General features: G+C 41.0%; 4 protein-coding genes across 6 annotated transcripts; 2 read left to right on the top strand and 2 right to left on the bottom strand.

The window, feature by feature from the left end:
* Nucleotides 1-65: 65 nt before the first annotated feature.
* On the bottom strand, nt 66-4717 carry rtkn2 (rhotekin 2). Of its 2 annotated transcripts, none has more exons than XM_058400096.1 (12): nt 4438-4717; nt 3476-3678; nt 3301-3353; nt 3163-3216; nt 2717-2834; nt 2432-2632; nt 1930-2024; nt 1626-1729; nt 1369-1500; nt 989-1151; nt 775-882; nt 66-677 (listed from the first exon to the last, which is right to left on the bottom strand). In XM_058400096.1, exons 1-12 carry the CDS (start codon nt 4570-4572, stop codon nt 70-72), a joined length of 1974 nt encoding a protein of 657 aa, XP_058256079.1. In that variant the 5' UTR covers nt 4573-4717; the 3' UTR covers nt 66-69. The 2 variants fall into 2 exon arrangements, with proteins under 2 accessions (XP_058256079.1, XP_058256080.1); XM_058400097.1 differs by having other exon boundaries at nt 1626-1726.
* Nucleotides 4718-4924: 207 nt separating this feature from the next.
* znf365 (zinc finger protein 365) lies at nt 4925-12505 on the top strand. Of its 2 annotated transcripts, XM_058400099.1 has the most exons (5): nt 4925-5266; nt 6041-6738; nt 6869-7040; nt 7201-7247; nt 7685-12505. In XM_058400099.1, exons 2-5 carry the CDS (start codon nt 6047-6049, stop codon nt 7824-7826), a joined length of 1053 nt encoding a protein of 350 aa, XP_058256082.1. In that variant the 5' UTR covers nt 4925-5266; nt 6041-6046; the 3' UTR covers nt 7827-12505. The 2 variants fall into 2 exon arrangements, with proteins under 2 accessions (XP_058256082.1, XP_058256081.1); XM_058400098.1 differs by lacking the exon at nt 4925-5266 and having other exon boundaries at nt 5274-6738.
* A 7219-nt stretch (nt 12506-19724) lies between these two features.
* Nucleotides 19725-21778, top strand: adob (2-aminoethanethiol (cysteamine) dioxygenase b). Its single transcript, XM_058399704.1, has one exon. It carries the CDS (start codon nt 19978-19980, stop codon nt 20737-20739), a length of 762 nt encoding a protein of 253 aa, XP_058255687.1. The 5' UTR covers nt 19725-19977; the 3' UTR covers nt 20740-21778.
* A 42-nt stretch (nt 21779-21820) lies between these two features.
* On the bottom strand, nt 21821-25536 carry egr2a (early growth response 2a). The gene is made up of 2 exons (XM_058399703.1): nt 25241-25536; nt 21821-24922 (listed from the first exon to the last, which is right to left on the bottom strand). The coding sequence occupies exons 1-2, from the start codon at nt 25386-25388 to the stop codon at nt 23913-23915; spliced, it is 1158 nt and encodes a 385-aa protein (XP_058255686.1). The 5' UTR covers nt 25389-25536; the 3' UTR covers nt 21821-23912.
* Between the last annotated feature and the right edge of the window lie 662 nt (nt 25537-26198).

Raw genomic sequence — 26198 nt, 5'->3', positions numbered from 1 at the left:
AATGAGGAGAAGGGCTTTTATCTAAATAGAAGATTTAAGTGTTTAACATACAAAGTAGCTATAGATTTTTCACCAAGCTTTGGGGTTCATCTTCTCTCTAAAAGACTTCCTCAGTTTGTTTCTTGGGGCAGGCTGAGGTGGCTGAGGGGCTGGGGTGCTTGCTTTTTCTGCATGTTCAGACAGGTTGAGCTCTGTTTCCATCTTGACTGGAATGTAAAGGTTTTGAGAGGGCTCGACCTGGGCTAAAGGTGGATTTTTGCGAGTGGGTCCATGGGTCTTCTGTAATTGATGAATGATGGCTGAGAATTTAGCATCCAGTGATGGACGCCCGGTCCGAGGCCTGATCCCCTTGTTGGAGTTTTCTTTTTCTGGGTATGATGGAGGACATGGTGTGTGGACAGATGGATGGACAAATGGTAATTTGTCAGGGGGTGGTGGAGGTGCTCTTCTCTTCTTGCTGCTGTTTAAGCCTGGACTGGTCATGAACTGGGAGCCGTTTTTTCCAGGGGACAACACAGTCTTCTGCACCAACATTGGTCGGGAGCCTTCGAACAGTGCTGTCCAATGAGGAGGCTCCCTTTCCTCCTCCTGACCAATAAGAAAGCGCCCATCTGTTTCTTCGATCTTATTATGAATTAGGTCTGTTAAACTCTCAAATTTGCCTGGTGAACCGATACCTAAATAGAAATAGCAGTTTTAAACAGACAGCATGAGAAAAGCCAAGTTTGTTTGTTACGTTCATCATTTGACCTTTTTGGTATGGAAGTTACTTACTGAGATCATTGTAGACCGAGTCAGCTTGCTTTGTAAGAAAAAGTGGGGGTTTCCGTGGGGACAAAACCTCAATTTCCATCAGCTTATCACAGGTGTGCTGCCACTGACCTATTGTACAAGCAAATCAACGTTCATTCTTTACTAATATTCATTCAATAGGAAGTAGCATGCCAATTTCCTTCTTTTTATACCCCAATATCCATCAGCCACTCACTCTGGTCATAGATGTGTTGCAATAGGGCACTGAGCCAGTCCTGCAGTAAGTCAGGTGTCTCAGCTATGAATATATGGCTAGCAGGGTCTTCTGTTCCTGGATTAATGATGCTCAGCCTAGCCCCACCTTTCGGGTTACCCTCCACTACACGAAGGCGAGTATCCTGCACACACACAAAACTTCTGTTTCATCTACAGATGCATTCTGGCCTTGTCATTTATGTCAATACCTGATGCAAAAAACAAAAAAAAAAAAAAAATGGATATCTACTAAAGACAGGGTTCAGTTAAAATTGCTACCTCAGTGATTGAATATACACAGTGACATGCAACCTGCACTAAAAATATATTGACTGCCACTGTCTTATGTCCATTTCTTACCTTATTTATGGGGATTATTACACTGGGCTCCATCTTTGCTTGAATCTCCTCAGGACTGAAGTAACAGGAGATTTGACCAGCTTTCAGCACACAGTACAGCCTGCAGCAGTGCTGCAAACCCTCAATACTTTGCTAAAAATACATATTTTATTATTAACAGAAAACTTGCATATCAAACTTAGACTACATACATCAGTTGGTCACTCCATCAAAACGGTTTGTACCATATGCTGTACACATAATGGTGTGTGACTGACCTGCTGGCTAAGATAACCGCCCATCATATCCTGTGTCATGCAGTCAGGCTGTGCCACCAGCTGACAGCACAAGTTCCCATAGAGAGGCAGCCATGATGTTTCTACTGAGCAAAGAGACAGGAACTCCAAATGATCAACTACTTCAGAAAATTACTCTCCTATACCAAATATGGTCAAAAGCAGATGAAAGCCTTGGCCTTAAAGGTTGAAACAGAAAGCTTTGCCTGCCTAATGCTAAAGCTCAGTGACTTCTAGCAAAACATGCAGAAACAGAACAGCATGATGGTGTTGCTCTTTCACTTACCACTCCGTAAAACTACAAGTGAATGAGACTGGAATGACTTCCCGGTCTGCTCCAGTCCCAGAGTTGTGTATGCCAAAAGTGAATATTTTGCTCCACTGAAATAAATCATAATAATCATAAACTACAGTCATCATCCACTTTAATAGTAACATAAGTTCCTCTGCACATTCATACAATTATACATTCATTAAATCATGCAGATACAGGTCAAGAGTTTCAGCTAATATAAACATCAGAATGGGGAAAATGTGATCTCAGATCTCTGTAGACCATATCGAGTTCCACTTCTGTCAGCCAAGGACAGGAATCTAAGGCTACAATGAACACAGGCTCACTAATCAGCAGTTTCTGAAATACTCAAACTAGCTTGTCTTGTGCAGACAAGCATGCCACTGACAGACTGCATTTGTACTCTTTCTGATGCCTGATGTGAGCATGTGACCTGTAATGATTTTACACAGGGTACTCGGCGTGTGTGTGTGGATATGAAGGCAGTCCATACGGTGGAATTGGATTGGACTGAAGAAAAGAATCAGGATCTCCTCCATCCAGAAGAGGGCAGAGTTTCCTTCCAGCTCCCTTCCCAAAAGAGGACCTCAGCTTCCTGGCCAATTTTTTTGGCGTGTTGACCAAAGGTCCCTCCTCTTCCAGTGCACAGCTGTATAGCTCAACAGCTAGTTCAAAGTCTGGCTTAGCCTCAGAACTGGAACAGCACAGAAACAGGCTTGAAGTATCCACCACACACTTTACCACTGCATTTCAATAATCATTTCTAATAACAACTTACAAGATAGTTACACCCTCAAAACAGATATCAGTCACTGTTCGGTCTACAATCACCATTTCTGTGTCAAATATCTCAGAGCCAAGCTTCATTAGACAGAAGACTGCAACCCGCTGAGAGTCTGTAGAAACAAGACATATGAAAAAAAAAATCCCTAGACCAGCGATGGGCTTATAATAATATTCCACACGCACATTATCTTGCATTCCTGAGGGTGAAAAAGCAAGCGAGTGACACGTCATTCAGGCAATGTCATGCAGATTGTTGTCCAAAAAGCCAGGTAAAGATAAACATGTGGGCATATGCAATTTGATGTAGTTTTAACACAAACAGCTGTGGTTTGAGAATTAGGCAAATATGAAATTGCAAAAGAAGCTATATAATACATGTATGGAAGAGAGCGAATACATTTATAATAACATGAACTAAAAAGTACCAGATGTACTCACTCCCTTTAGTGTTAAAGTGTTCAGAATCCTTCCAAAATAGTGGAAGCCGCAAACCTACATGGGAGAAAGAGAACAGGAAATGAACCTACACAATTTATTCTATCAAATATTGAGAAAAAAGGTTTTCCATGATCATACCAGTTATTGCAACTTTGCCCTTGCAAGGCACGCCGTTCTGTGAATCGGAGGTCCTGGAAGAAACAAAGACATTCCACTAAAGCCGTCACAGATTCCCACTACATATGATTTCTGCATAAAACATGTGCTCACACATTCTCCTGCAACACTAATGTATGAGCACACCATGTCAGACCTCCATCTAAGTCTTTCAGGCACATCTCCCTGCTCCTTCCTCCTCTGGGCCTCGCTCATGTAGGCTTTGATTCGCACATTGCAGGTCAACAGGCTCTTTGCTGCATCCAGGATCTGTTCTCTCTTAGAACTGGCCACCAGAAGCTTATATGCCCCTGCTCTCATTCGCATCTCAAAGTCTATCTTCTCCTGGAGATTACAGTCCTAGGAAAGAGCCAGCATCAGAGATCAGCAGGTGTTTTATAGGTTCAGATTAGGGTTATGGCAGACAACAGGTGGATACACAAAGAAATGGGGAAAGTCAAGGGTATTTCACTAAACGCACACTGTGGCTCAAAAACAATCATTTATAATGAAACTGGAAAGCATTTTCCCAGCAGTCTCCCTAGACTGATTGATTCCTCATGGCAGGTTTTAAACAATGGCTTGAGAGCACAGAGGCAGGTCAGTTACAGGCAAGTGGGTGGAGAAGGAACAGCATCCTAAACAATGGGTCCAGGAAAACCAGTTTAAATTAGGTGGAAAAAGCTGTGCAACTTTCTTTCTTCTTTTCCCACTATTTTTTTTATTCATTCATAAATTAATTCTAACTAAATTAAAAGAAGAAAAAAAATAAAGGTCCTCATTAGGACACAATTGAAAACCCCTTAACCGTGTAGTAGGTCATTTAGGTATGGTAAACACTTGAACCTGTCTTGTTCTCACCTGAAGGGATACTGAATAAACAGGTCTTTATTTAGTCGAATAATGTAGTTTCATGGGATAAAACAATCACTTTACACTTTAAACTCTCTCATTCATTCTTAACGCAAAAAGGGGCTTATTTAGCCTCGAGCAGGGCGCAGGCAGGCCAGGTCACGTGATGCTTTACAGGCAATAACGTCAACAGCTATATAAAAACAATAAGGATTATAATATATCTATACTCTTGTTACAAATCCGTACCAAACCGCGTGAACATACCTCGTTTTGTGCAAGCAAAACACCGTCTCTTATCTTCTTCCTTTTCATCTCCATGGCGAGGGACGAGCAGGTCGATATGGTGGACCTTGTCCTATCGTTCCGTTTAAACATTCGAACGTCCCGCGATGACTCCATACTGGCTCCTTCCCTGAGACAAGCCCCTCACGAGCTCAACGAACCGACAGACTCCACAGCTCTGATTCAGCCAATCGCTTTCCTCCGTACCTCGCCGTTGCCTAAACAACCATAGGACTATACCACTTTTGAATTTGAAATGTAGGCTTGAAATTGGACATTCGTGACTACGCCAGTTAAATTTACGTGGCTTTGAGGTTTATTAATATTCTTTGACATTGTATAATCTTTAATGAGCTTGTGTTGTTATTTTTTGTGTATACCGTGGCACAGAAATGGTTGTAATTCCAACGCCTTTTGTTCGGCTCTCCCGTCTGTTCCCGAATGGATCGACTCGGTTGTCTGTCGCACTCTGAATGCTAATGACTTCTTCTCAGCAAGGCTGATCAAATCACTGTAGCTGACCTAGCGACTGGACAATATCATTGTAGCAGGGAAAGGCGGTTAGTGTCGTATTCGTGTCCAGATCGTTATCTCTGAAGGACACCGTTCAGGATTTCAGCAGTGATGTCTGTGACACCTATATCGCAGTTACAGCAGGCTAGCTGAATATACAAGAGAATCAGAGCCAGTCAGCTACAGGTCCAACAGATCCCAATGATCGTCATCTGAAAAGCGGTTTCCGAGCCAAGGCGTTATTATTCCAGCAGAACTCACCTGGACCGGGCTGCAGGCTGAAACGGTGCTTCAGAAGGTATATGCATGCGAGCTAGGGCTAGATGACGATATAACAGTATGTAGATGAGTGACTGCATGACTTGGTCCGACTTTGTGCTGCTCTTTCAGGAGCTCACAGTCATGTAAAGTGCACGCCTCAAGAGAACATCTCCTTCTGTAACGAGCTCCTCTGGTCTGATATGGAAAGCTTGAAGCAAGCCGATGATCACATTCTTATGACATATGCATTTGTGCACTAGTAGAAAAAGCTCTGGATTTGCCTTATGCATGTACGTCATACGAAATACTGTGGTTGTCTATGGTGTAATGAGCACGGGGGAGTACATCAGACAATACAGACGGAAATATGTTGAAGCATCCTCAAAAAAAGAAGCGTTTTTAACTACCAAAAGCATGAGATTGCAGTTAGTCTTAGTCCGTGTAATAATGCAGGCTATGGAGTTTGGTTTCTCCTACTTGGTGAACTGGGCCCAATACTGATTTAATAATGGGATTTGATTGATGATGATGTGAATGAATATTTTAATAAGAACATGCATTAGAGAGTGGGATTGCGGTGAATAGACATAGACTTATTGCTACTTATAGGAATATGCTTATATGTGTATAGAAATGTACTATTTTACCATGAAAGGTTTCAGTTATCCAGCCTGAAGACTATTACATTGTTTAATATGACTACGTCAAAGGTGACTAGTTTTGCACATGAAGCAAGGACATTAAGTAAAACTTTGGTGAGGTTATTAAATTCTGCCTCAGTTACTAAGAAATCGTAATGTTTCACTGGCAGGTTGACATGCAGCAAAAGTTGTGCACGCACAACACAACCTTATTTGTGGAAAACGGCCAGGCCTGTGGTGCAGGCGCTCCATCTCCACCCCCGTTCCGATGCCCCCGATGTGGAGAGCATGAGCGCTTCCACAGCCTGGCTGCGTTACGGGCCCACCTTGACTACAACCACACATACGATCCAAGGCACAACCTCAGCCTCCCTGCCAGCAGGGGGTACTTACGCTCTGACAGCAAAAGAGCCACTGCTGAGACCCAGACAACAAAGGACGCAGGCACTGACACGCGTTCGCACCAGTTCCCATTCAGCTCTGATCCCCTTCCACATGACCAGACTGCAGACACGTGCCCAGAACAGCCTGCCTCCCCAAAGAAGAGTGCCGCTGGTGGCGAGTTGTCCATTGGCACCAAGCTCCTCTCTGCTCCAGTGCCCTCGGTGGGGCAGAGGCTGGAGGGCATGATGAGGACGGCCAGTAGCAGCATGGAGCGACGGCTGCTCCGGCTCAGCTCAGAACTGGCCCACACTGACACAGCACTTCTGTGTGAGCGTGCACACTCGCACCACCTGGCCCAGGAGCGACAAGAAGTGCTGGAGAGGGAGCAAGCTCTTAGCAGACAGGTGAATGCCGCTGTCATGGTTATCGCCACTCTGCGCCAACAGCTCAGTATGTCCGAGCATGAGCTGGAACGGAGGGAACAGTGAGTGCAACCTGAAAAAAACAATTCCAACAAAATTGTCTGTGTTTTTTTTTTTTTTTAATTGGTAGATTAGTCTTAAGTTAAGTTAACTTAACACCTCAAAATAACAGTAGTTTGTTACTGGTTGTAGGGAAGTGCTTGCTATTCAGAAATTTCTGGAAGCAGCAGCGCAGCATGAGATGTGCGGGAAAGTTCGTTTGCGGCGCTTCATCGAAGGCCTCCTGCGACGCATTGCCCTGGCTGAAAGGCTGCTGGAGTATTACCAGAACACTCCGCATGAGCACTACTGCACAGCTCACACGGTATGTTCCAGGCCACACTGTTAGACTTGGGGCTTATTACACAACCTAATCTATGCCCTGCATGTGTCAGTGAGACAATACTGGCTACAGAAATAAGCATTATGAATCGTCTATTGTAAGACATATAAGACCTGCTCTTACAACCCTATTGTTTGTCCAGGTGTCCCCTTTAGCTGAGGCAGGTCCCCAAAGAATAACTAAAAGCAGGTATGGCATGGATTTTTTACAATTATTTTTATTTTTAATGTTTATCTTGTAATTTACATAGTCTGTACTTGGTTGCTTGTGCAGTAACAGTAAACAGTAAATGTAGATGTTAATTGGGAAATCTTTTCTTAATTTCTCATTGTAGCAGTCTTGCTTTTCCGTATTACTTATTCATTGAATATCCCACATGTTTCTTTGGTGTATAAACAATGGGTTTCAAGGACCATCTCTCAGTTCCCTGTATTTTCTTTGTCTTTTTTCCTAAGGTTTTATTTATTTATATTTTTTTTGTATGTGATTTGGAGTTTCCGGATATTTCTGCCATATCCTGACTTCAAATAGTGATGAGTTTTGTTGTCATAAAGTTGTATCAAATGTGTTTTATTTATAATGAATGCTGTTAGGATCTTCAGCCTGTGATTTTTATTTACATCTAGGTCTACAGGAGAGCAACTGGGCCATGATGAGGAAATGCCACATGGGCATCAGGCTGGGTGGGGAGCATCCCGGGCATCCGGGGAGAGACGGAGCCATCATGGCTGGGTCCAGAGCAGGAGGTCAGATAGTTATGAGGTTTAGGTGTCTGGCTTGCGCCTTTCACTGAATGTACTGTATATGTTTCAAATGTAGTGCATCGAAATTGTATTTTAAGCAAATATATATAAAGAAAAACAGCATTAAAGAATATATAACATTCCTGAAAAAAAAAATCTGACATGGATCTCATATGGAGAGATCCTTTTCAGCAAAATGTGGAAAGGCAGTTCATCTTGGTAGCGCTCCTAATCTTACCTGCTTGGAATATTGTTTAGGTCAGGGTCCTGTAGGACTCTAGTGTCTAGTGATGGCATGTTACTGTTCTGATCATCAGAAAACTTGCTCTGTGGAATGCCTTTACACTCCCGTAGTGCTGTTAAGGTTCTAGCATACTGCTGACGTTGTGGACACATGGTAAGACTGCCCTTTAAATCTACTACATATGGCTACCTAAGTTAATAGTTTACATTCTGAAGAAATGCAAACTGATTCTATATTATGGGAATTGAATGTCTGTTCATATCTAACCATTGCTCAAATCAATGCAGTATTGCTGTACAGTGCCTTGCATAAGTATCCCCCTGCACTTAAACCTAATTGGGGTTATATGTTATGAATCTATACTAAATAGCTCATATTATTGAAATGGGAGGGAATAGAGTTTCCTCTATTATTTGCAAAAGGACTTCCAAATGTGGGCTAGTAAAGTGCCAGTCTCTATACACCTATTCTGGAAGGCCCCAGAGAGAATTATACCTAAATATGCAGCTTATGAAGACCAAGGTTCTATCAGTTTCAAGACAAAGTTTTGGCAATAAAGCATCAGTCAGATTTTGGTTGCAAATAAATAATGATAGTGTTAGCGTTACAACACAACCACATCTCTGCCTAGCTGAGACCATTAACCATTAATCTCTGCTCTGATGTTTGGTGGATACCCAACACCCTGAGAACACCATCCCTACAGTGAAGCATGGTGGTGGTAGCACTTACATCTCTGACTTTTTGGTGGACCACCACCACCAAAACACAGGATACAGTTGTGCCATATTATTTCCATTTTTATATCAGTCTCACTTGTTGCTCTTTCAACTGCTCCCAGTTTGGGGTTGCCACAGTGGATCATCTGGTCTGCATATTTTGATTTGGCGCATGTTTTAGCCCTTCCTGATGCAACCCTCCCATTTTATCTGGGCTTGGAGTTCAGTGGCTAGGTTAGCTCCTTGCCTGGGAATTGAACACTGAGAGCGCAGGATCCTGCCGCTGGACCAGCAGAAGGCTGTTTTATACCTCTCTCACTAAAAACAAACAAAAAAATGTTTTCAGCTGGTCTATCTGCCCAGGATTCTCAAGAATGAGTGCATGTACATTAGCAGATGGATTGATTAGATTTTGGAATTGATCCAAACGGTGTCAAGGTCATGGAATCCTTTTTTCTTTAATAGCTTTCTTCCTGTTTATGAGGGTATTTGAGGTATACAAGTCTAATTGGCAATGGGGGCATCCCTGTTGACGCTGCTGGCATCGAGTTCTACTTGTTTAATGTTGTTCTGTGGAATGTTCAAATTTTGAACGTTTTATATAACTAAACCTTGTTTTGATTGTTCCTTGGTTTTCATGATACTTTGCTTAGTCAGATTCTTCAACAAACTTTTCCAGAAACAGGTGTATTTATACTGAGATCACGAAAAGCTTCACTTGTGCACTGGTAGACTTATACTGCTGATTGCACCAGAACTAATTTGGAGGTTCTCAGAGGAACATTTGTTTTTATTTTTCTTATTTGCAAAAAATTGAATGCTGGAAACAGTTTAAAGGGGGGTGAATACTTATGCAAGGCCCACTTAAAAAAAATATCATGCAAAGAATTTATAGTACTTTCAATTTCTGTATGTAAATTGACAACACATGCTACAAGACTGTGTTATCCAAATGTTAAATTTGTTAGCTGTTTTTCTTTATTTTAAGGTGCTGTGGCACACAGTGAATGTCCGAGATATTGATATTATCTGAATGCATTAGTTCATATAATCGATATTTTAGTGGTGCTGTTGCCTGGGGCTGTAATATCCATATCATAACCAGTATTATCATAACCAGTATCGTCTGTGCTGTGTGGAATGCCTCCTAACAGTAGCCAGGGTCATGTAAAATTCCACATTAACAATTTAAAAAAAAAAATCTTCCTGTCAATATTAACTCAACTTGCTTTTCATATAAGCAAAAGTGATGTGTGAGTGAGTCTGGCATTTTACACTACACTGCACTCTGATCTGTGAGAAGTGACAGTAACCAGAGAAGTAGCACATTTTTAGCTCTGTTTTAGTACATTTATGTAGCAATGATTGGGTTTAGATAGTAGGCTACATGTTCGATTAAAACAAGAAAAATTTGTTCTTTAACCTGTATGAGATGTCTCTCAGTTTATTGTGGTTTCCAAAGTATTAAATAGTTTGCATATTGTTTCTTAATCATTGTGAATATGTTCTATTTTTCTTGGGGGGAAAAAAAAGAAGATCTAATAAGTTAGATGTTGGTCTAAAAGATCTTTAAATGTTGCACACTATAATCTTATCCTTTTTCACTTGAATATCAAATCTCTTTACATACCCGATTTTTCATTCCAAAACTTGTACCATTAATGCTTTTTTATGATGTCTAGTTTAGGTGGCAGTGCAGTTACAGAACAAAATGATTGTCAAACCTTGGTGTGATGATTGCTTATTCGCTTTAATACTTCACTCATTATTACTCAGTTCCTGATACACTATATTGCCAAAAGTTTTGGGACACACCCCTCCAAATCATTGAATTCAGGTATTATTTTTCAGGGGTTGGGCTCGGCCTCTTAGTTCCAGTGAAAGGAACTCTTAATGCTTCAGCATACCAAGACATTTTGGACAATTTCATGGAGATGGCCCCTTCCTGTTTCAACATGACTGTGCACCAGTGCACAAAGCAAGGTCTATAAAGACATGGATGAGCGAGTTTGGTGTGACGTCAACCTGATGGAACACCTTTGGGATGAATTCAAGTGGAGACTGCGAGCCAGACCTTCTCATCCAGCATCAGTGCCTGACCTCACAAATGTGCTTCTAGTGGAATGGTCAAAAAATCCCATAAACACACTCCTAAACCTTGTGGAAAGCCTTCCCAGAAGAGATGAAGCTGTTATAACTGCAAAGGGCGGGTCAACTCCAGATTACATTCATTTGCATGTAAAGGCAGACATCCCAGTTTTAGCCTGACTCACAGTCTCTGCTTTAATTCATCCCAAAGGTGTTCTATTGGGTTGAGGTCAGGATGGTCAAGTTCCTCCACACCAAACTCACTCATCCATGTCTTTATGGACCTTGCTTTGTGCACTGGTGCACAGTCATGTTGGAACAGGAACGGGTCATCCCCACAAAGTTGGGAGCATGACATTGTCCAAAATGTCTTGGTATACTGAAGCATTAAGAGTTCCTTTCACTGGAACTAAGGGACCAAGCCCAACCCCTGAAATACAACACCTGAATTGAATGATTTGGAGGGGTGTCCCAAAACGTTTTTAAAAGTACACAATATAGTGTACTTTTAAACATGCACTTCATAACGTGAATATTTTCTAGATCTGTACTAATTATGTAATTAAAAAAAATACTGTGATTTGCAATATTATATTGCAGCTAGTTTCTTTATTTTTTCAGGTTGTTTACATCTTCGATTTAAGCTGCTCTTTTTAACATTACATAGTGATTAATATTTAATATGCTTACAGTGCACACAGTGTAAGATGTGGATTCATTTACAGGCTCTTATCTATTGCAGAATGCTGAATATAACTGGTGTCATGCATGTTTGTTGATTTGTTTGTTTCTTGTGGAGAGCACTGATTGAAATCAGAATGTAATTTGATTTCTTAATTCTTTATTCATTATAAATAATATTGTTAACACTGACTCAAATACTGTTTATGTATAAGTTAAAAAAAAAAAAGCAGAACTGCAAAGTAGGTTATTTTTAATGAAGAAAATTGTCACACATTAGCACTTATTTGTTTAAGACCTGCTGAAAAGAAATGGTGTTCATGTGCTGTCCAGTGCTGTGATTTATTCCACAGCTCTATACCGATGCTAAGATTAGACTCTTGTTTAGTTTGTGTCTCACTCCTGTTTTTTTTTTTTTCCTGTCATTCACTGACTAGAAGCTCTTTTCTGTGAAGGCTCTACAGCTGGAATGATCCTGCAATAGCTTTTAGAGAACCTGAGGTCCACCTTGTTGTGTATCGTGTGTGAGCATGCCGTAGGTGTTCTGTAACTAGTGCAATACGTGAGACTATATTTTTAGAAGAAGGCAGTGTTTGTAGAAAGGCCTATGGATAGAAAGATGTGCAATCATTTATGTACAGTATTTATTAACGAAATAATAGTTTGCTATGAAGGACAATCAAAAGTCGGAAGTGATTAAGTTGTTTCATGTTTCTGGATTATCCTTTAGAAATCTTTTGACTTTCACTGATTTCGAATGTGCCATGTTTGTTTCTGTTAGAGATGTTAAGCTTTGTTTCATTAGGTTATATAGCCACTGTGTGTGCCTTTCTCTTGAACTCTTGGTATCATTACACATGCAACACTGTGAAGTCTTGCAAGATTTGTGCTCTCGATCAGTGTGATGTTTAAAAAAAAAAGTGATTATTATTGTTATTTTAAAACATGATTAAAATCAGAATATCAGACTCATCGGACTGTATTCTTCTTCTTTTTCGTCCTTTCTTCCTTGTGAAACTGAATTTGTGTTTGTTATCCTGAGGTTTTTAGATATTATGGTCATATGTTCTTTCAGGACGTTCGCCTCACACCTCCAACGCCCTGGGTTCAAGTCTCGCTCCCGCTCACTGTGTGTGTGTGGAGTTTGCATGTTCTCCCCTGTGCTTGATGGGTTTCCTCCGGGTGCTCCAGTTTCCTCCCACAGGTCCAAAGACATGCTACTAGGCTGATTGGTGTCTCTAACATTGCCCGTAGTGTGTAATTGCATGAGTGAATGAGTGTGTGTGTGTGTGTGTGTGTGTGTGTGTGTGTGTGTGTGTGTGTGCCCTGTGATGGGTTAGCACTCCATCCAGGGTGTATCCTGCCTTGATGCCCGATGACCCCTGAGATAGATCCCAAGGATAGATCGGATAAGCGGTACAGACAATGAAATTAAATTAAAAAGATGTTCTTTCAGTGATTTAAGGCTTCCCTCTGGGATGAATAAAGTTCCTTCCTTCCATCCATCCATCCATCCAATGTACATTGCTTTGCATAAAAGAATCAGCCAAAACAGCTTATGTAATATCATTTAACACTCTTTCACACATAGTTATAATCTGTTCTGGCATCACTGATCATTAGCTATGTTTACATGCGCCCATTTTTCTTATTCCAAATAAATTCAATTTGATTACAGAATCCTGAAACTCCTGTTCATATGCATCATTGCAATGATTTTATGATGGAAATGAATGTTTCCAATTGAGCTATGAATTTGTGGATTATTCAGTTGCATGTAAAGTACATATTGACATATTGACCCTTGAGTTTTTTAAACATGGAGACATTTCCACTAGAGGGCCTCGATGTTCCAATAATGTGCAATTCTACTCTTGCGTTCCTTTTTTATAATCCATCATATGTTCATATGCACAAATTTTCTTGGGTCTCAATTTTTATTGCCACTTACTGACCAATTTACAAAAAACACACCCATTATACTTGTCAAGTAGCAGATATAAAATTACTGCCTGTTGGTTGCTATGCACATTCTAAGAGCCTGCTTCTATCCTATCTGTCCTATCCTATATTTGGATGGTGAATCATTCATCACAGAGAAGCACTGACACTCACATGGTAGTGTGTGTGGTGCTGTGATAAGTATCAAACGTAGCAGCATTGCTGAGATTTTTATCCACCAACCGATTACATCCAGCTAACAATGCCCCTGTGTTGTGAAAGTGACACCATAAGAGCTAAATGGTTAGAACAAATTGTGCATGGAAAGATAAAAAAGCCAAAGTCTTTCAACTGTGCATGAGTGTCTAATAAATTGGCCGGTTTGTGTTTATGAAAAACAGAAAAAAATGTTTTAGAACGTCAGTATCATTGCTTCGGCTTTAATCACTTCTATGCAGCAGATCCATATACACGCTGATGGCAGTGCTGAGAATAATATCTGGTCAGTGGTGGTCACAGGTACAGTGAGGGAAAAAATTATTTGATCCCCTGATGATTTTGTACGTTTGCCCACTGACAAAGAAATGATCAGTCTGTAATTTTAATGGTAGGTGTATTTTAACAGTGAGAGGCAGAATAACAACAAAAAAATCCAGAAAAACGCATTTCAGAAAAGTTCTACATTGATTTGCATTTTAATGAGTGAAATAAGTATTTGATCCCCTATCAATCAGAAAGATTTCTGGCTCCCAGGTGTCTTTTATACAGGTAAGGAGCTGAGATTACAGTAGGAGCACTCTCGGGGAGTGCTCTTAATCTCAGCTCGTTACCTGTATGAAAGACACCCTGTCCACAGAAGGAAGCAATCAATCAGATTCCAAACTCTCCATCATGGTCAAGACCAAAGAGCTGTCCATGGATGTCAGGGACAAGATTGTAGACCTACACAAGGCTGGAATGCACTACAAGACCATCGCCAAGCAGCTTGGTGAGAAGGTGAGAACAGTTGGTGCGATTATTCCCAAATGGAAGAAACACAAAAGGACAATCTTCCTCAGTCTGGGGCTCCATGCAAGATCTCACCATGGAGGTGGAAACATTATGTTTTGGGGGTGTTTTTCTGCTAAGGGGACAGGACAACCGCACCGCATCAAAGGGACGATGGATGGAGCCATGTACCGTCAAATCTTGGATGAGAACCTCCTTCCCTCAGCCAGGGCATTGAAAATGGGTCGTGGATGGATATTCCGGCCTGACAACGACCCAAAACACACGGCCAAGGCAACAAAGGAGTGGTTCAAAAAGAAGCACATTAAGGTCCTGTAGTGGCCTAGCCAGTCTCCAGACCTTAATCCCATAGAAAATCTGTGGAGGGAGCTGAAGGATCAGCCACAAAACCTTAATGACTTGGAGAAGATCTGCAAAGAGGAATGGACCCAAATTCCTTGAGATGTGAGATGTGTGCAAACCTGGTGGCCAACTACAAGAAATGTCTGACGTCTGTGATTGCCAACAAGGGTTTGCCACCAAGTACTAAGTCATGTTTTGCAAAGGGGTCAAATACTTATTTCACTCAATAAAATGCAAATCAATGTATAACTTTTTTGAAATGTTTTTCTGGATTTTTTGTTGTTATTCTGTCTTACAGACTGATCATTTCTTTGTCAGTGGGCAAACGTACAAAATCAGCAGGGGATCAAATAATTTTTTCCCTCACTGTAAAGGAAACCTTGTGCAAAACAACAGAAAGGCTACAGTCCAGGGTTGTACACCTCTATTACACATCAAATTGTTTTTATCTGTTTAAACAGACAATGAATGTAGCTATAAAGCAAGAGTACCTAATGAGATGGACAGTCCATGTGTATATACCAATGTGTAGTACAGGAACACTAAAGATATCATAACCTATCTCCTATTTGAGTCAGATTAGCAGATGACATATGATTATGACTGATGATGATTGTGGTTATTTTTAAGATGCAAGTAAGAAGAAAGTCACACAAGAAGGAAGTTCAAAATGTGACAAATATTCATGATGTTCACAGTGATACCGTATTGCAAAACACAAATCTGTTGTGTAGCATGAATGCAAAGATAAAGGCAGCTGCAGTGAGGCTGATATGATCAAGCTTAAGTGTATTTGTTACACCTGTTCCTTACACTTTCGACATCTGTGCTTGAGTTTGGAAAACATCTCCTCATTTTTGCCATATACCGTTATCTGCACGCTATTTGCACATGTATGTTCTTTACCGTTATTTACAACATAGTGTAGATTGTATAAGACATGGGTGTGTAAAGGAAATGTACTAGTCATTGTAACAGTCAAGCCTTGTAACATACTGATCTGAAACTGAAGCGACTGCTAGCATAGATCTGCACAGGGAGGCAAGAGTTATGGGCAAGAGTTAATCAAGGGCTTTTTTTTTTTTTTATCCTTACTGATGATCTATTTCTTTCTCCTTCATGTGCTCTACCTTAGATACGGTATCGTTATCTAAGCCAGAGTGACTGGATGCTGCAAAGATCTGTGTGACATCATGATTTGTTTTGTCCATTTGTCTGAAAATGCTCATAGTCACATTTAAACATTTTAAAAGCAAGAGTCATTCATCACTATATAGGTTACAATCAAGGTCCTCTATGCAAACACCTCTCATTAAGCTTGCTTCATTAAGAGTTGTATTTACTGACAGTCTGGCCTAGATTAACAGAGAAGGGTGGAAAAACCCCAATCTCTGAAAATCTGTTCAGTTTGCAAACTCTGAGGCAGAAACAATAAAGCTCTTGAAGGCAGAATACATATTAACAAATGGTTAGAAGGACCAAGCTTCTAACTAATGGGCACTATTAGGAACTCTAATTAGCATTGCATGAAAATTTCTAAGGAAGGACTCAGTAAAGGGTTCAGGTTCTTTCACTGTGTGTGAATCAGAGTGAAACACACACACAAAATGTGTGCATGTGTTTGTGTGTGTGTTTGTGTGTGTGTGTGTGTGTGTGTGTGTGTGCGCTTTTTCCAGGGCCCTTGATGATCAGAGAATGGTGGAGTGTTTCACTCTGATTCTTTGTTCCATCTGGGGTCTAGAGCTGAGCTCAGGGAGAAGCCTTTAAGGTCCAGGCGAACGTCATGCATCACATTATGCATACCAGGACCATGGCCTCTCACATTAACATTTTTCAGATGTTTTCTTGCATGGCAGTGAATGTTTTACAAATGACATTTAGTCCACACTTAGTTTTCTGGAAAAAAATACAGTTTAAATTCTGTTGCAGGATTACAGGATATCCTGTATTTCCTTTTTACAGGAAAAATGAATACACTATATTGCCAAAGGTTTTGGGACACCCCTCCAAATCATTGAATTCAGGTGTTGTTTTTCAGGGGTTGGGTTTTGCCCCTTAGTTCACAAAAGCAAGGTCCATAAAAATATGGATGAGTGAGTTTGGTGTGGAGGAACTTGACTGGCCTGCACAGAGTCCTGACCTCAACCCCATAGAACACCTTTGGGATGAATTAGAGCAGAGACACACATACAGTATATATATATATACATATATATATACTGTATATGTGTATATATATATATATATATATATATATACTGTATGTGTGTATGTATATATATATACTGTATGTGTGTATGTGTGTGTGTGTTGCTTTTTGTTCACTAGTTTTGCCTTTTTATGGTTACAGTGAATGTGTTTGTGCATGTAAATAATTAAGAGTGATCTGGAATCAAGTATACAAGAATAACCACATAAACTGAAATGACTAAACTGTCCACATGCCTCTCTTGTTATAAATATGAAAGATTGGCTTAACACTCACAGGCTGTGATTCATGCCCAAATGGCAAATGACACAATTTCAGTTTATGCAAAAAACAGTGATATCATCTGTTTATACAGATCACACATCTGATTTTCTCTGTATAGATTACTAATATACTGTATTAGATTTTTGCAAATTAAAAAAAAAAAAAACATTTGGAGTGTTATGTAATATAAAAATGATCATTTTGCAACACAGGTTTTCACTTGAAATTTTTTTTACATAAGATTTAAGCATTGGTTTTGAACCTTATACAGCATTTTGATGCTCTTGATAGTTCAAGGAAAAGTCTGCCCTGATTCTGCTCTTTTATTTTTAGGAGCTAACAGCAAATCTGACCATTACCCTATTTGTGGCTCATGCATAGGCGCAGGTGGGTGACAGCCCCATCATTTATATCAGCAGTTCAACAAATATTAATCTTCATACACTCATCAAACACAACTCCACTCCATTTTAAATTCTGCTGAAATTCTAATCACCTTTTCCAACATTTGAACAATCAATAATTAATAAAAATGTTGCTATATGACAGAAGTCATTTTCCCATTGATTTGATCACCTTACTAGATGTTGGGCTAGCCTGCATAGCACCATAGAGATATTATTGCGGTTATGTTTTTATTGTGTCCAAGTGATCACACATGGGAGCTGCGACAATTGCTAATAAAGGCCCACTGTTGTACCAATTATGCCTCCCCTGTACTCACTCATTTTCAGTGGAGGAGGGGACAGGACAATTAATGACAGAGGGTAATATTCTGAGGTCATCAACCACATAATTGAAATTCCACTCAATAAAAAGTTATGCAAACAAAAACTGTCCTATTACGTGACACATTACACAGTTTATGTGAGAAAGGGAAAGGGGGATTATGGAGAGGATGTCTGCACAACAGAAATGTGTGTACTCCATTGTGACCTTGTTTCCCATGCAAAGGCTGAGAAAAAAATGAAAATGTGTATCCTTTTTTCCAGCATCTACATTTTTACAGGATAGTTTCAGGTGTTTCATGTCGTTTTTGAGATATAGTTGGACTGGAAATTTTTGGAGACTCCACCTGCTGTATCAAACAACGAAACACTTACTGTCCACTTTATTAAGAACACCAGAGAAACCTTAGAGACTGTTGATGAGATGACCGCCAATTTCTGAAATACTCCAACCAGCCCATCTGGCACCAACAACCATGTCACGGTAACAGAAATCCCATTTTTTCTTCATACTGATGTTTGACATGTACATGAACTTATGATTGTCATCCTGTGCACTTATGTTGTATGGTTAGTTTTAAAGAAATGCACCTTGTAGTATAGTTTAGCTCTATGTTTGTCCGCATCACCTGTACTTTGTTTTTTTGTTCTGTGTAGCACCTCTGGCCTAGGAGGAACATTGCTTTATTTCACTGTGCATCGGCTATATATGGTTAAGGTGACAATAAAGCTTCTTTGACTTGAACTGAAGCTCTTGACCTGTTTCTGCAAGATTATTTTTGGCATTGTGCTGCTGCCACATGACTGCATAAATGAGCAGTTGTTCCGGTGTTCCTAATAAAAGGGACAGTGGATTGTGTATCTGAAACCACTCAGAACTGTATGCTGGTGATGTTTACTTTCAGCCTGCCTATTAGGTCATGTTAAACATTCACTAGAGTAGCCTACAGCATGAGCCGAGAGTGATAGCCTCTTGTCAGATGATTAATGTGGTTCAGTGTTACCAAAATCTATAATCATGGGCTCTGTTTAGATCTGTTACAATCTTTAAATTTTCTTCTCCTATTAAACACCATGGTAACTAGCTATGTCCTGCCGGGACATCAGAAATCCCAGTAACCAGACTGGACAATAACAACAACACATGAGCACCAACACATGAGGGCCAGAATCGCTTAACACAATACAAATATTTCATTGATCTAATGTATTTAGGAGGAATTCAGGGTTTCTGACACTAAAGCCACACGTGTGAGGCTAAATTTGGGAAATTCTGTATTATGCATGTTGTATTTATAGTAGTACATTACAGAGAAATGCTTTTTTTAACCTAACCTGCCCCTCTAAGGGTCTCAGCACGTCTCTGATTATGCTACTGATGATGTTTCCGTGGAGACTCTGTTACCCTGGGGGTCTGTGGCCTGTGCCCTGTGCGTGAGAAGTGTGGGCCATGTGTGCTTATCCAAAAACAGGAAGATCTTCTGGGTATTGTAGTGTAGCTTAAAATTTTCCTTCCAAATATTTTATTCTGTTTCATAAGAAAATAAATACTCATTACCCAGGATACTTGGTAATCACTGGGAGATTTAAACTGTAAGGACACGAATGTTTTCTGTCCATAACGCCCGGAATTACAGACGTTTACGATCAGACAGGACTACATATCCCATAATGCACAGCGTTCCAAAGGGCCAACTCGTCATTGCGGACGTGTAGATCAGATCTCTGTATATGGGGAGATCGCGCTGATGACGAATGGCTTGCCTTGCGTGTTGTACGTGACTTCCAGTAATGTGTTTTTGGTAAATTGTTGATTTCGTGTTTAATCACTCAGGGAAGTCGACTGATGTGCTTTGGAGTTTCTGGCGCTATTTGAATGTTGCCATAAGGCTCGAGCTCGAATTCGAGTTGCTAACTAACGTCCAGGACAAGTGGATTTTGTCTCCCGCTGTATGATGCCACAGGACAACATGAACTCCCTGATTCAGAGACTTGCCCGACAGGCGCTGGCGACCTTCCGCAACCAGGTTAGTGAGGACAGTAAGGGCTTTATGGAGAACCACAGCAAGCTGAGGAACCTGCTGGCGGAGGTCAGGGTGTCGGATCTGAAGATCGTACCGCGGTGTGTGGAGAGCAGCTGTGTGCCCCCGCAGCTCATCGGTCCACCGGTCACCTACATGCACATTTGCGAGACGGACTCCTTCAGCATGGGGGTGTTTCTGTTAAAGCACGGCTCCTCCATCCCGCTCCACGACCACCCAAACATGTACGGCTTGCTAAAAGTGCTCTACGGCAAGGTCAGGGTTAGTTGTTACGACAGGTTGGACTCATCACCTGACAGCGCGAGCGGGAGACCGTTCAACCCCCCACTGCTCCCCTTCCAGAAGAGCGCCGTGCGGCCGTCCGTGCAGCGGTCAGTTGGGGAGTACACTGAGGAGAGTCCCCCGTGTGTCCTGTACCCACAAAGGGACAACCTGCATCAGATCGAGGCCGTGGACGGACCCACAGCCTTCCTTGATATTTTGGCTCCACCTTACGACCCAGACGACGGCAGAGACTGCCACTATTATAAAGTTATGCAGCAGGTTCCCGAGGGTGCGGACAGAAGGGCCGGGGGCCAGGAGCAGACAGAGTTATGGCTGGTGGAAATCCCACAGCCTAGTGATTTCTGGTGTGGTGCTGAACCTTACCCCGGGCCAAAAGTTACTCTTTGAAGGAATCACCACCTCAACTGAAGGAATACTGAAAGACTAGGCGGTCTAGTGATTTCTGTGTGTCCTGGTACTGTATTGTCCTGACAACAAGCTGGACTCCATGAACAACCACAACTTTTTCTGACCTCTCCTGGACCTGTTGCTGTGTCTCACTTTTACATTTGTGATCTGGCCCGTCTGGCTAAGACTGCCTCAATTGCCTGATTGTTTGTGTCGACCATTTCAAAGCAAAATGCTCTTTGATTTGCTCTATTATAGTCTCTTATTTGAATAATTACATATTCAACAAATAATAGAACTAGGTCTGTTTCTTGTATTTCTTGTATATAAAATGTGTGGTGAAATATAATCTGTAATAAATTAACAAATGTTTCTAAAGATCCACATCCATGACATATTTTGTCTGGTTTTAATTAACTGGACCCTGATTTTTTTTTTTTTTCCTCCCCTGCTTTTCCGGTTTAGTATTTCACATTTCAGTATGTCATACACACTGGCCTGATGTTATATCGCTACTGAAGTAAATGAGTAATTGTGTATCTAGCATCCATTTCCTAACAAGCTCACATTTCTGTTTCACTCTGGACTTTGTGCCCAAAATCAAATGAGACTCTTTACAGCAGTGGTTCTCATCTTTTGGGTCACGCTCCAAAAGCTTGCATACGGACATGAAGTGGGTCATTGATATGTTCTCAGTAAAAAAAAAAAAAAAAAGGTCAAATAAGTTTGCACAACTTCTGACCATGCATTTTTATTTTGCAAGGCATCTGGTATTTCTCACATACAGACATTTAATTGACTTGCTCACAACTTTGTTTGTCTGTATTGGTAGCCTGACGGTAAACAGTAAATAGTCAGAGTCACCTTACATTCACATAGAGCACAACACACTGGTAGCTTTGCTTTTTTGGGTCATGACCTAAAGATTTATGACAACTATGTGAAGCAAGAGCACTTAAGAACCACTGCTAAAGAGTACCTTACATAACACAATGAGTTTTGAATTATTTTTTAGCACTTACACAGTTATCTGCATGATTGAAGCTTGAAATATTTTTGTAAATTATTCAGTTTAGTGCTGTTAAATCCTAACAATAAATTTCTGATTTCCTTAAAATTATGTCTGAATTATTTTAAAAGCAAATGTCCTCTCGCTCTCTCTCTCTCTCTCTCGTCTTGAGCATCACGATTACACCCAGGTAGAAATAATACACAAAAATGAAAGTGTAAATTCACTTAAGACACAATTTAAACATTTTAAATCTGATCAATCAAACCATTAACAAAGGTGACCACATTATACATGTCAATTAATTTGATATACTCATTCCATGAATGTTTGTCCTGTTAAAACTAGTGAGATTTAAAAGGTTATGAAAAATCCTCACACAGCAGCCTTCAAATAAACTAACTATGGAACAATGATGTAAGTTGCTGTTTTAAAGTAATGGGCTGATTTGCATATTAGCACATGGAGGCAGATTGCAGTCATGTGGCATGTGGTTAAAATCTCATCAGGATTAATCCCAGATACAAGAAGTATGAAATGTCCAGGTGTAACTGGGATCTTCGGTTTAATCACATTACCTTCCTGTCTCACCAAAGATATCAAAGGGTAGCCTCTAGTGGTATAAATATATAATGCCTGGCACTTTAGAACTCCCCACTTTACAGCACAGCATGTACAGCATATCTACATCGTCTTAATTCAGTTATTTACAGATTCACACCTTATAGCATGATCCGGACACACTTTTGTGTACAACGAACAGTAGAAACAAATGTAAAGTTCTTGGCAAAGGCCCAGTTTTTCACAAAAAAAATGAGCTCAAAAATCACAGTAAGATAGTAAAGTGAGCATTACTTCACTGGTAACAAAAAGCAGCAGTTAATTCTATAAAGTGATCTGGGAATGTTACAATGGAAATCATCAGTTACAAACTTTAAAACAGTGGACCAAAGACTTTAAAAGAAAGAAAATATACAGAGCTCAAATAGCATACTTGTAACAGCAGGGGTTTTTTTCCCTGATCATGTAAAATACATAAACAGTGCCATACACAAGACTCATATAAAGCTGCCTCTGATTTGTACACACAGGCCAGGTCAGAAATCGCATAGTACTTTGCTGTATCATACTGTCTTTACATACCGATTTTATTACCCTTGCCCATGCAGAGAGTGGGGTCATTCTTTAGGACCTTTTTTTGCAGAACTGCACCATTTGAGTTACAGATATGTTGTAGGCAAAGTAAGAATCACAGCAATAATATAAACAAAATGGCTTAAGAAAAAAACCTGTTAACATGACTAAAACAGGTGAACAATATGTGATTATATTCAATGTATGTAGGTTTAACCTTGCCATTCTAGTAATGTTTATCAATTAGTAAAATTAGCTGCCAAGAAAACATTGCTGTTTTACTGGATTTCAATTCTTTGTACCTAAGATTTAAACAATTTATCCTGAAAAGCTGGTATATTAACTAAATAGAGGTTTACCAACTAAGCTTGCAAGCAAGTTTCAATGCTACTGTTAGGAACTTGATTGAATCGGTAATTTAGTCATTTCATATTACACAGTGAGTAAAAAAAGAGAGAGGTATGAGGGCTTCAAGTGAAATAACAATGTAAAAATATATCCAGTTAAGCTCTTGCTTGTTTATATTTCATATTCTACATTTTAGGCCCTGTACAAATGCAGTCTCTGTGGACAACCTTTTCTATCTCTTTCAAAATGCTACCTTTAATTCCTTCGAGGCCTCATTTCCCGCAGACTCTCACTGGTTAGGTCAGCCTTTCCAACACACATGATAAATAAAATTAATCTAAAGCCTACAAAGGGCTGAACCAAGGTCCTGAAGTACCCCCGTGCTGAACATTTGAGTGGTTTCCCTGCTCTAACACACACGATTTAGTTGAATCAAATGTGTTAGAATAGGAAATACATTAAATTGTGCAGGACAGGGGGTACTCCAAGACCAGAGTTAGAACATGTGGATGTGTTTAATCTGAGCTCGTGCCCCTGAACTCTGTATGTCCTGGTTAATTAAAGGTTTGGGACGTACCCTTTTAAACAATACGATGTCTCGTGCTGAAAGGTGGTCAGTAAGGTCCTCTGTCCATCTCTCTTTCCTTGTCACGTGGTCAGGGTTCAGAAGGACATGTATTTCTCACATGGTGCCCTGAGCACCTGATGTCTGGGCAGCGCTCGCCCTTTTATCTCTCTGTCTTTGGTGGATTTTTGTGTGCCTCCTTCGCTCATCGCTCCTGGCAAACTTCCGGCCGCAGAAGTCGCACGAGAAGGGCTTCTCACCCGTGTGCGTGCGGATATGCGTGGTTAAGTGGTCACTGCGGCTGAAGCTGCGCATGCAGATGCGGCACTGAAATGGCTTGTGGCCGGTATGGATGCGCACGTGGCGCGTGAGCTCGTCGGAGCGCGAGAACCTGCGGTCGCAGCCCTCTGCTGGACACGGGTACGGCCGTTCATGGACCGGGGTCTTACATGGCCGGGTCGGGTACTTCCTCGGTCGCAGTATTGGTCGTAACGGGACACTCTGGGGGTTGGAGTCCGCGGGTGGCCTCAATCCGTCCACGGGACACGTAAGAGTAAAATTTCTTATCATGTTCAGCGGAGTGAGAGGCGGAGGAACTCTAACAGAGTCCAGAGAGCAGGAGAACGGTTTTCGATCCTGGAAGACTGGAGCATCTCTTTGGCTGCTGCCCTGGTAAAAACCTCCGTAATCTGGGATGAGGGAGAAAAGCGCACCGTCTATAGTGGACTTTGGGGATGTGTAAGAAGCCGACTGGTACGTTATCGGGCATGTACTGGTGGATAGGTAGGTCGAAGGGTCCTGGTAGCCATCCGCGCTACATGTATAAGGTGGAGGTGATGTATACATGTGCTCCATATCCTTCTCGTGGCCTTTGGAAGAAGCTGGAGCCCCTGAGAGGTCTGTGGGTCCTGGAGAGGCGGTAGGGAAAGAGGTGAGAGCAGGTGCAGCGCTTTGTACGTCTGCGCAGACAAAGTTTATCAAGCTGTCCGAGTTCCAGCTGCCGTGTGCGCACTGAGCGCCGATGGAAATTTTGCCCGTGTAGGCGAGAGGAGAACTCTCAGTGCTGTTCGGATCAATAAAGTCAGCAACGCGCTTGTCCTTAGAGAAACTGTCCGCTCCCAGAGCACCTGTCACAGAACAAAAAATAAACACACATATATTATGTTTTAGTTTCTAACACATTATATATTTTTTTCCATACAATTTGGGTACACAAATCCGTAGCGGTGGAGTTCAAACAAAATGATATATACCAGTAAAAACTTGGTGTACCTGATTTGTTTGATGGCTTATGTTTTATTCGGCCAGATAGGTTATTAAGACACATCCTCTCACTATAAACACTTTATAACTTTTGCGCAGGTAAACTGAATAGGGTCGGTTTATATGACATGTCACAGACAGAGAGGCAGAAGCGCCTGGGTCGCTTATATTTGGGGACTTACCTCCTGATGCCTCGCTTCCCACGTCTACATGAGGAAAGCCACTCGGTATATCTGTGGGGATCTCATCCATAGAACACGCATCCGACGCAATGGAGCGTATGAAATCAGTTAGCGACTCAGCGACTTTATCCACACTGTTAGCTGTCATTTTAAACTACTGCAAAGTTGCCCAAAAGCACTGACAGGTTTAATCAGCCATTATAATTTAGGGCATAGAAATGGTTCTGATTTGCTGGATATCTTAAATCTGATTCGCACCCTTCAGTTGCCCGACGGTAGATAACCGAGGCTCGTGCGTTAGTAGGCATTTAAAGGAGGCTTTCAATATGTGCTACGTCATTGACCATAAAAGGATATGAGATAAAAGAAGGCTGGGCAGCTAATAGGAGGCACGCACTGTGACACGACTGCGAATCAATGTCTATTAAGAGATAATTTTAAGCGTTATGTTTATAATTTTCTATACGTCAAGTCACCTCTGTTAGTCGGTCAGTACATTATTGCTTGTTTCACAGTTCACTCTGCCGTTTGTTTTTAATGCAATTTCTCTGCACATTGGAGAGAAACGCGCAGCCAACTTTCCTAATCGAAATCAGGAATTCCGGTCAGGTCACTCCCATAGATGGATCTTATCCGGCGGACTGAACCACGCCCACTTGTCCAAAAATGGAACATCCGGAAAATTCGACACGCAAAAAAAAGCGCGTTCATGATAACCACAGTTCAGATTAATCGTAGACAAACTTCCCTGAATGAATGAAGGAAAGAATTATTAGAATAAAACGGGGGGGGGGGGGGGGTATTTCGAAGTGAAGAAAGATGGATTAATGGTTCAGAGGCGGCATCACATGAGTGATGTTTTCTTTAAAAAGTTATTCATAGAGATACAAATAAACTCTATCATTTGATATGGTTTTGTTGGAGAGTGAAGAGTGTGTGATTCATTGTAGCCAGAAAC

The sequence above is a fragment of the Hemibagrus wyckioides genome, linkage group LG09, assembly GCF_019097595.1.
Source record: "Hemibagrus wyckioides isolate EC202008001 linkage group LG09, SWU_Hwy_1.0, whole genome shotgun sequence".
In the NCBI taxonomy this organism is placed as follows: Eukaryota; Metazoa; Chordata; class Actinopteri; order Siluriformes; family Bagridae; genus Hemibagrus; species Hemibagrus wyckioides.
Note: the sequence above shows the minus strand (reverse complement) of the source record. Positions and strands in the feature narration are given on the sequence as shown.